Consider the following 10,716-nt stretch of genomic DNA (forward strand, 5'->3'; position numbering starts at 1 on the left):
TCCTGGTTCTCAGTTAGTGGGTCGAGACCTTCCTTTGCCCTCAGCCCCCACCCCATTTGCCGGAAGAGCCCTAGAGTAGCTGGTATGTGCTGGTGGCCTAGTGGGTGAGCATGGTGACCCTGATCCAACAAGCCCTTGCCCTCCTGTCCCTCCACAGATGCAGCTCGAAACAGAGAAGGAGAGAGTGTCCCTCCTGGAGACACTGCTGCAGACCCAGAAGGAGCTGGCAGATGCCAGCCAGCAACTGGAACGGCTGAGGCAGGACATGAAGGTTCAGAAATTAAAGGAACAGGTATGGAGGGTGGTCCTGTACAGGGAAGAAAAGAGAGAAGCGATTTACTCATTCAGCATTAACCAGTTCTTTGGTACTTCTTTGCACCAGGCCCTGAGCTAGATGCTAACGCATGACAGGCATAAAGGTGTGGCATGCAGTGAATATGACAGACGTGGTCCTGCCCTCGAGGAGCTTACATTCTAGTAGCAAAGATAGATGAAGATGAAGAGATACAAAATCATGAGATAATTACAGGTTGTAATAAGTGCTGTAAAGGAAATGAATATAATTGAGAATGATTCAAAGGTGACCACTTTGGACAAGGTGGTCAGGGAGGACCTCATTGAGAAAGTGACATTTGAGCTGAGACATGAAGGTTAAAAAGAGCCAACCCTGTGGAACAATTGGGATGAACCTTGAAAACATTATGCTAAGCGAAAGAAGCCAGTCACAGAGGCTACGTGGTATATGATTCCATTCACAGGAAATTTCCAGAGTAGGCAAATCTATAGAGACAGTAGATGAGTGGTTAGGACTGGGGATGGGGAGTGAGGAGGGTACAGGGTTTCTTTCTGGGGTGATAAAAATGTTCTAAAATTAATCGTGGTAATAGTTGCACAACTCTGAGTATACTAAAAACCATTGAATTGTACACTTGAAATGTGTGTGGTATGTGAACTATATCAATAAAACCATTAAAAAGAAAGAAAAGAAGCCAGCCATTTGAAGAACAGTTTAGGCAGAGGAAATAGGTGTTATAAGGGCCCTGGGCATAGGGCTTGGAAGGTTCAAAGACAGAGGAGGCGGCATGACTCCAGCGTAATAAACTCAGGGGTGAGTGGGGAGGGAGGGAGGGAGGAGCCCTTTGTCAGCCATGGTAGGGGCCCAGATTTTGTCCTAAGGGCAGTAGGAAACTGTTGGATGGTATTTAAAAATCAGAGTAGGACATGATTTATTATATGTATATTTTAAAATGCTTTAACTGCTGAATGGAAAAGTGTGTGTGCGTATATGTGTTTGTGTATGTGTGTGTATGTTTGTAGGAGGTGGTGGTATAAAGTGGAATTAGGGCTATGCAACAGGAGGCTGTTGCGATGATCTGGGTGAAGGACTGCTGCCAACTCAGGGACCCTGACTAAGAAAGCCTGGTGAGCTAGCCTTCTTCGTGAGGCAGTAGAGGGAATAGGAGGTGAGGAGTTGAGGTGGCAGGGCATCATGGAAACAGTGTGGATTGTCGGGTCCTGCTTCAGCTTTGCCAACCCAACTAAAAAATCAGTATTTATATGACATGGATTTCTACAGCACAAATTTCAAGACCAAGGCTCTTGTAGAAGTTTTCTTCTTCTCATAGCTGTCTTCTCCCTCTGCAGGAGACCATTGGGATGCTGCAGACCCAGCTTCGGGAGGCTCAGTGGGAGCTGGAGCAGGCAGCCCAGCAGCACAGAGACAGCCTTGTCGCCCTCCAAGAAGAGCACAGCATCCTGCTGCTGGATAAGACAGACCTGCAGAAGCAGGTCTCTCCTCCTCCCTTCCAGCCCCATAGCCCTTCCCCAGCATAGCCAGGCTTCCTGACGCCCACGTGCAGGACAGGGGGAAACTTGGCCCTGTTGCCTGAGCTTGGGAGGGGAAAGGAAGTCCCTGGAAGATTAACGGCTGCTCAGAGCTGAGCATATGCCTCTCAGAGCCCTGGGATAGTAATCTCTGTGATGCACCAGAACTTAGATTTTCTTGGGCAGCTCCAGTGTCAGTTGCTCTTCCCATCTTCCCCATAGATCCAGTATCTTTATGCACCTCGTTGCTTTTCTTATTCTGATTGCTTTTCCTTCTCAGAATCTTATATCAGATGGTGGTCTGATTATTCCTTTAAAAAAATACAATCACTATACATTTGCCCATCACTTTGCCATTGGGCATAGTTATATTCAGCCAAGATTTTTATTTGTGCCTGCCTTTATCCAGCACATGTGAGACTGGGGAGAGACAAGTGACTAGGCTGAATGGGTTTTGCGGAAGCGGGTGGATAAGAGGAGTGTGTAAGGATTGGTGAAACCTCCAGAGCATCGGAAATGAGCCAGTGACTGTGGTAAACCTTGAAAGACCTTAAAGCCTTAAGTGACAAGCATCCTCTCACTGGTCTCTTGCCCTTTGTCTTCACGCCTTGAACTTTCCAGGTGCAGGACTTGAAGTCTCAGCTGGTTTCCAAGGATGACTCCCAGAGGCTGGTGGAGCAGGAGGTTCAAGAGAAGCTGAGAGAGGCCCAAGAGTATAGCCGAGTTCAGAAGGAGCTGGAGAGAGAGAAAGCCAGGTAAGCTAGACAGGCCATGGAGTTGGCTTTTGTCTGGCTACAGTGGTCACTGTGAGGTTGACAGCTCTTTGCTCAGGTCACCTAGCCTTTTATGTCTCCAGTTCTGGGCTGTACAGGTAGTCATGTGGAGAGGCCACAGTCCCTGTCTTCTACACCTACACTTCATTTATTTAGTAAATATTTAGGGAACATGCATTACGCACCAGGCACCATACCAGGTGTCAGGGATACAGTGATAAAGACAGTGTGGTCCCTGCTTCAACAGAATTGATAGTTTTGTGGGGAAGACATTAATCAAGTAATCCCCTAAATTATTGCAGGTTATGTTACATGGTGTGGAGGAAAGAAACAGAATGCTGAAATAGAAATGAGGGTAGGGAGGGGAAGATCTATGTTACACGTCAGGGAAGGCCTTCCTCGGAAGGTGGCATTTAAACTGATCACCAAAGGATGAAATGGAGCCACCATGCAAAGAAGTGGGAGAGTTCTGTGTAGTAGGAATAGAAGTTATATGCGGTGTCTCTGAGGCATAGCGAAGCTTAGGGTGTTTGGTGAAACGAAGTATGGTGTGTCTAGAGCCTAGCGACTGAGGAGAGTGACATGAGCTAGAGAGTGACATGTGGTCCCTATCATTCAGGATTTTGTAGGTCACAGGAAAGAGTTTGTAGTTATTTAGATTTAGTAGGAAACCACTGGAGGGTTTTAAGCAGGGGACTCAACACAATCCAATTTATGACATATTAGAAGGGATCATGATGACCTGAAGCATCAGGAATGAGGTAAGACCACCCAGAATAAAAATCTGTGTATATTCTCAGGGTTATAGGAGTTTGGGGAGGGACAGATCCTTTTGTTGATGAAACTAGAGACAGGAAGACAACTTAGGAGCCTGGTACAGTTGTCTAGATGAGAGATACTAAAGCTAAACCAGGATAGAGTAGTGGGATAGTGGGGGAGGGAAGGGGTTTAAGGGAAGTTGGAATCAGCTACATATAGTCATAGATTGGATAAATGTGGGATGAAGGGAGAATCTGATATAGTCAAGGCTTCTAAGTTGGGGCACTGGGTGGATGGAGGTGCCATTCGCTGAGATAGGGAACATAGTAGTGAATGATTGCGGGGAGGGAAGGTGCAGAGGGGTTGGAAAGAATTGGACATGTTGAATTCGTATAGCTATTTCTGGAAATTCTCAGAGATAAATAAACTGAAGTTGAATGAGGCATCATATTTCATGAAATACCTAGGAGCACTCAGTAGGTGCTCAGTTAGTGGTAGCTTTTATTGTCACACTAATCATTCTCATTACTATTTTCATTATTAGTGCTATGTTTAGAACAGTCAAATGAGAAGGTAGTTCTTCATTCTCTGAGAAAATTGCCTAGTTTTCCGACTCTTCTCTTTTTAGCCTGACTCTGTCACTGGCGGAAAAGGAACAGAGACTTCTTGTTTTACAAGAAGCTGATTCTGTTCGACAACAAGAGCTGAGCTCCCTGCGCCAGGCCATGCAGGAAGCCCAAGGAGGACAGAAGGAGCTCAGTGCCCAGGTACTTCCCACCCTGGTTATGGGCCCTTGCCCTCCGTGGAAGCCTGCTTCTGGAGTGGGGGGGGCCATTGCTCAGGTCCATAAAGAGGACCTTTCTCTTTTTCCTCATTACAGGGTATGCTGGGACTTCAGCAGCCCTGGCAGGAGGGGGAATCCAGGACTTGGCAGGGTGGGGGCTTGGGAAACTGACTCAGAGTTGAAAACGGCCCCCTGTGGAGAACCTGACAGCCCTGAACACAGTGCCCAAAGGGGCAGAGCTCACACAGGCCTGGTTCAAGCCTGGCCACTTCCCTGTGCGCTTGGTCTGCTTGGCAAGACACAGCAGGGGGAACAAGTATTACTCCAGATCAGGTAGGCAGCAGCAAAAGGACTTCCAAGGACTCAGTCTGCTCATAGGAGCACCCCAGACCTTGGGTCCAGAGGAAAGGTGGGACTGGGAGGGGAAACGTGAAGGAGAAAGAGATAGACAGTAGACTGCAGCAGATAAGAACCAGGTCTGGTCGATAGATGATCCTGGGTTTGATTCCCAGCTCTACTACTTCTGGCTTGTGTGAGCATCAGTTTCTGCATCCATAAAACAAGCATGAGGATTTTTAACCATTATAAGAATATGTAAAATGTCAGGAACCCAATAAGCATTCAATAAATGGTGGCCATCGTTATCATGACTGGTTGTATTAGGCTCAGTGTCAGGGTTTCAGGCAGAGTTTTAATCATAGCAGGGAAATGGCATAGTTGCCAGCTGGGCCAGGGCCAAAGCCCATGTGTATAGCCTACGCCCATGTGTCAGGAGTGAGTAGGTAGGCATACAGGTCAGTTCTGGCATAACACTCATTCCAGAACCCTCCTGGCCTGCTGGAGAGTTGAGCCCACTGAAATCTTCCCAGCCTTGATCAAGTTTTGCACAGGGACTGAGGGGGTCAGGCTTGGGAGGGTCTGAGAAGAAGATATACATGCCCTGCTCAGCGTGACTACACTTCCTCCCTGTAGGTGGAATTATTGAAGCAGGAGATGAAGGAAAAGGAGGCTGACTTTCTGGCCCAGGAAGCACAGCTGCTGGAGGAACTAGAGACATCTCGAGTAACAGAGCAGCAGTTGCGAGCTTCCTTGTGGGCCCAGGAAGCCAAGGCAGCCCAACTACAGCTGCGACTGCGCAACACAGAGAGCCAGCTGGAGGCACTGGCTGCAGAGCAGCAGCCTGGGCACCATGCCCAGGTCCAGCTAGCCAGCCTCTATTCTGTTCTGCAGCAGGCCCTGGGGTCTGTTTGTGACAGCAGGCCTGAGCTGAGTGGTGGGGGAGACTCTGCTCCCTCCCTCTGGTGCCCTGAGCCAGGTGAGGCAGCCACCTGAGTACTCAGTCCTTTTGGCCAAAGCCAGGCTTAGCTCCCAGGGGAGAAGGAAGGGGAATGCAGTTCTTCAAGCAATATGCATCACGTTGAACCCCAGGTCTGCCATTTGCTAGATGTGTGTCCTTGGGCTAGTCAACTGTCCTCTCTGAGTTTGATTTCCTCAACTATAAAATGAGGATGTTAAAAGTACCCACCCCTCAGGATTTTTCTAAGGAGTTAATGAGGTTACAGAGGTACAATACCTCACAGAGTTCCTGGCACTTACTAAATGCCTAACGTGATAGCTAGCATTACCTAATGCCCAACATAGTACCTATAGCACATAGGTACGCAAAACGCACGCGATGCATGAACTGAGAAGGGCTAGGAGAGGAGGGACCAGTGGGAAGGCCAAGGCCATGTCTGGGGAGGTATGGCTGTTTCTTTTCATAGTGCAACCAAGTCAGGAGGTGTTTCCTCTTTTGTTCAGACCAGAATGGAGCAAGAATCCTCTTTAAGAGAGGGCCCCTCCTGACGGCTCTCTCCACTGAGGCGGTGGCATCTGCCCTCCACAAGCTTCACCAAGACCTGTTGAAGATGCAGCAGGCCCGGGTATGTTTCCCTGCTCTCCTTCTTTGACCTCTTCGCCTCCCCTGAAAAAGACTCATAAAGCATTTTGACCTGTTTTCTTCTTGAGATCAGATTGGGATGAGTTCCACTCTATCACTTACTACCTGGCAACCATGAATAAAGTGTTTGTTTTGGGGCTTGGTTTTGCTAGACATATAGGGCAAATCATGCCCACTTCACAAGGTCGTGGGAATTAAATAAGTGAGGGACTTACGTGAGCTCCGTAAACAAAAAATGTGCATAGATGTGTGCTATTGTTGTTCATCATTTTCCTCTCAGCCATGAATTATTCTTGATGCCAAATCTCCAGACACACACATACAAATTGGGGACCTCTGAGATTTGAGGTTGCCATTTATAGAAATATTCTAGGCCTAAGACTGAACTAAATGTCCTGCAAATTCCACCTCACAGTGAACCTATCAGTCAGTAAAAATTGAGTGCCACCATATGCCAGCCACTGTGAGCTGAGAACACAAAAAGCAGAAAGACCTGATCTCTGCCCTCAAGAAGGCTCCTGGCATGGCTGAGGAGGCAAACTACATTCTAAAATAAAGCAGAGCCGATAGAATTAATTGGACTGATAATGGATGCACATAGTGATAATAGGGAAAAGGGACAATTCGTTCTAACTTGAGGAAAGTCAAAGGGAAGGAAGAAGTGACCTTTAAGGTAGGCTTTGAAGTAGGAGTTCGAGGAAAGGAGAGGTGACCCTGAGCTAAAATTTTAACAGTTCTGTTTTAAATGACACAGAACAGGATTCTGGGCTCCAGTCAGTTGGAGCAGAGCCTGTCATCAGATACACACAAGTTCAAAGATAAATAATCCAGCAATCTGGGAGTACGTCCAAAATGACAGACCCCCACAGAGGCTGAGAGTGAGGAGAGGGCTTGGGCCCTGGACTAGGATAGCTCTGTGGAAGATGAGGAACTTGTTTGGCCATGCTCATGTTTTCCCAGGATGATCTGAGGGATCAGGTGCAGAAGCTGGAACAGAGTCTAACTGATACAGAGGCTGAGAAGAGCCAGGTCCATGCAGAGTTGCAGGATCTGCAGAGACAGCTCTCCCAGAACCGGGAAGGTGAGAAGGTCCAGGCAGGCAGGGGGATTTGGATGGAGGGGAGAGGAAAGGCCTAGCAGCCATTCTTTACTACTTATCTGCAAGTGTGACAAGATACCTAGAGGCATCTCCAAAGAAGTGATGACCCCATGAACTATATTCTGCTTTGCTTGGCCTTTGAGGGCCATCCTGGCAGATGGGATTAGGAAAAACAGATCTGGTGAACCGAGAGAAGTTGCTGTCTAGGCTTCCTCTTTCTCTGTCTGCAGATTAAAAAATTGGCAACCCAGGGCCAGGGCCAGGACTGTGAGAACATTATAAAATTCTGTATCTTTTGTCATTTATCCACATTAGTTATTTTTGTCATCTCCAGCTATGCCCTCAAGATGTTTATCTTTGACAGCAGGATTATGGGCTTATTTGGGGGATAGCAAGGAGGGAGAAACTGGGGAGAACATATCTGTGCCACAGCCAAGGGCTGGAAAGGGGGGTGACTACTCGCGAAGGAAAGGAGAGAGGAAAGTTTTGAGACTCAAGGCTCTACTGTAGAAGAGAAGAGAACTCGTTGGGGAGTGGGTCTGGGCCTTGGAAGTATCTCAGGGGGCCACTTAGGGATAGAACTGGATTCTGGTGCATTTTGCAGAAATTGGAGTGGGAAGCAACCAGCAGAGTAACCCTGGTCTCTAGGAACCTCTGCAAAATCATAGAATTGGGGACTGGCAAGGTCCTCCAACGTTGTCTAGCCCACTCCTGTCTGGAATCCAGGCTTGAGGATGTGAGGTCAGGATGAGGAAGTGTTGGGATGATTATCAGGCAGTGCTAGAGCTGGGCAGCAGATACAGACACGAGTCTGGAAGCAGCAAGGAGCCTAGACAAACAGGAGCAGCTGGCAGATGGGTGATATCTCTGTGAAACTGGATGTAATTCTCTCCTTGGCCTTTTCCCCTTTGATTCTCTTTCCCATTCTCCATCTGCTTCTATATCCCTCTTTTCCTCCACCCCCAACCATGGGCCCTATGCTCCACTACCTCTCCTCTTCCCAAAGAGAAATCCAAGTGGGAAGGAAAACAGAACTCCCTAGAATCTGAGCTGACGGAACTGCACGAAACTGTGGCATCCTTACAGAGTCGCCTACGGCGAGCAGAGCTGCAGGGAATGGAAGCCCAGGTAAGTTGATGCTGGTTTGCGGAAGGAGGTTACTGCAAGAGTAGTCCCCCCAGGCTCAGGCTCCAGCTCCCAGGCTCATCTTGGCCAGTGGTCATACCCCATTCATATGTAGTGCCCAGCTTCCTTCAGCAGTGTCTCATTTTCTCTGGCTGTCCTCATGTCCCTGAGGGCCATTATTAAAGCCCCAGTGAATCCTCCTTTAATTAATTTTTCCAAACTGAGATTGAGAGTTTTGTTCCTTGCCCTAAAGGACCAGAGTCTGGATGGCTCATTTGCACCAGGCCTTCTTCTCTGAGCATAGCAGAGCCCTGGGATGTGGTGGGATGTTCTTTTACAGTATTAGCTTAAGTGGAATGCACTAGTTGTTTTATTGTTTGTTGTTGTTTTGTTTTTCGCCCAAGTCTTTGACAGTGCTAGTGCTACAAAGTAAGGACAGAAAGGACTCGTGTTGGAGTGACGGTATTAAGGTGGTTGTGCATCTTGTTTTCCAGAATGAGCGAGAATTGCTTCAGGCAGCCAAGGAAAACCTGACAGCCCAGGTGCAACATTTGCAAGCATCTGTTGCAGAAGCCAGGGCTCAGGCAAGTGCTGCCGGAGTCCTGGAAGAAGACCTGAGAACTGTTCGCTCAGCACTGAAACTGAAGAATGAGGAGGCGGAGAGTGAGCGGGAGAGAGCCCAGGCTCTGCAAGAGCAGGGTGAGCTGAAGGCGGCCCGAGGGAAGGCTTTGCAGGAGAATTTGGATCTCCTGGCCCAGGCCCTGTCCCAGAAAGAAGGGGAGGTGGAGGCTTTGCAGGAAAAGACCCGGGAACTAGAGAAGCAGCGGGAAATGCAGAAGGCTGCTTTGGAATTGTTGTCACTGGACCTAAAGAAGAGAAACCAAGAAGTGGATCTGCAACAGGAACAGATTCAGGAGCTGGAGAAGTGTAGGTCTGTTTTAGAGCATCTGCCCATGGCCGTCCAGGAGCGAGAGCAGAAGCTGACTGTGCAGAAGGAGCAGATCAAAGAGCTTGAGAAGGATCGAGAGACTCAGAGGAACATCTTGGAGCATCAGCTGCTAGAACTCGAAAAGAAAGCCCAAGTGATTGAGTCCCAGAAAGGGCAGATTCAGGATCTGAAGAAGCAGTTGGTTACTCTGGAATGCCTGGCCCTCGAACTAGAGGAAAACCATCACAAAATAGAGTGCCAAGAAAAGGCAATCGAAGAGCTGGAGGCCCAGAGGGAAATGCAGAGGGTGGCTCTGACCCACCTTACACTGGACTTGGAAGAAAAGAGCCAGGAGCTGCGAGTGCAAAGCAGCCGGATCCATGAGCTAGAGAGCCACAGCAGCCTTCTGGCAAGAGAGCTCCAGGAGAAAGACCAGGAGGGGAAGTCCCAGAGAGAACAGATCGAGGAACTGCAGAGGCAGAAGGAACATCTGACTCAGGACCTCGAGAGGAGGGGCCAGGAGACAGAGCTGCAGAAGGAAAGGATTCAGGTCCTAGAAGATCAGAGGACACTGCAGACCAAGATCCTAGAGGAGGACCTGGAACAGATCAAGCTGTCCTTGAGAGAGCGAGGCCGGGAGCTGGCTTCTCAGAAGCAGCAGATGCAGGAGCGGGCAGAGGAAGGGAAGGGCCAGAGTAAAGCACAGCGTGGGAACCTAGAGCACATGAAGCTGATCCTGCGTGATAAAGAGAAGGAGGTGGAATGCCAGCAGGAGCATATCCAGGAACTTCAGGAGCACAAGGACCAGCTGGATCAGCAGCTCCAGGGCCTACACAGAAAGGTGGGTGAGACCAGCCTACTCCTCACCCAGCGAGAACAGGAGATAGTGGTCCTACAGCGGCACCTGCAGGAAGCCAGGGAACAGGGGGAACTGAAAGAACAGTCACTTCAGGGTCAGCTGGAAGAAGCCCAGAGAGCCCTGGCCCAGAGGGACCAGGAGCTCGAGGCCCTGCAGCACCAACAGCGGCAGGCCCAGGGGCAGGAGGAGAATGTGAAGGAAAAGGCAAGCGCTCTGCAGAGAGCTCTGGAGCAGGCCCAAGTGATGCTAAAAGCGCGCCAGGGAGAGCTCGAGGACGGCAAGGAACACGTGCGAAGGCTCCAGGAAGAGCTGGCAGTGGAGGGACAGCGGGTACAGGCCCTGGAGGAGGTGTTGGGTGACCTAAGGGCTGAGTCTCATGAGCAGGAGAAGGCTCTGCTGGCCCTCCAGCAGCAGTGTGCAGAGCAGGCACAGGAGCACGAGGCGGAGGCCAAGGCCCTGCAAGACAGCCGGCTGCAGGCAGAGGCAATGCTCAAGGAACGGGACCAGGAGCTGGAGGCCCTGCGGGCAGATAGCCAGTCCTCCCAGCATCGGGAGGAGGCTGCTCGGGGCCATGCTGAGGCTCTGCAGGAGGCCCTCAGCAAGGCTCAGGCTGCCCTGCAGGAGAA

At 49.6% G+C, this 10,716-nt stretch overlaps 1 protein-coding gene across 14 annotated transcripts in view; it reads left to right on the forward strand.

Moving 5' to 3' along the window:
* CEP250 (centrosomal protein 250) overlaps positions 1–10,716 on the forward strand; it is a 41,009-nt gene that overhangs the window by 22,568 nt on the left and 7,725 nt on the right. For 11 of the 14 annotated variants that reach the window (XM_023522199.1, XM_023522200.1, XM_023522203.1 and 8 more), the window contains 9 exons: positions 158–292; positions 1,645–1,788; positions 2,446–2,579; positions 3,985–4,123; positions 5,113–5,455; positions 5,941–6,062; positions 7,040–7,160; positions 8,185–8,306; positions 8,798–10,693. In XM_023522199.1, the coding sequence (XP_023377967.1) occupies positions 158–292; positions 1,645–1,788; positions 2,446–2,579; positions 3,985–4,123; positions 5,113–5,455; positions 5,941–6,062; positions 7,040–7,160; positions 8,185–8,306; positions 8,798–10,693 (3,156 nt within the window). The remainder of the gene's footprint in view (positions 1–157; positions 293–1,644; positions 1,789–2,445; positions 2,580–3,984; positions 4,124–5,112; positions 5,456–5,940; positions 6,063–7,039; positions 7,161–8,184; positions 8,307–8,797; positions 10,694–10,716) is intronic. The other 3 variants (XM_023522201.1, XM_023522209.1, XM_023522211.1) reach the window with 1 other exon arrangement.

Source organism: Pteropus vampyrus, unplaced genomic scaffold (genome assembly GCF_000151845.1).
Source record: "Pteropus vampyrus isolate Shadow unplaced genomic scaffold, Pvam_2.0 Scaffold336, whole genome shotgun sequence".
Classification (NCBI taxonomy): Eukaryota; Metazoa; Chordata; class Mammalia; order Chiroptera; family Pteropodidae; genus Pteropus; species Pteropus vampyrus.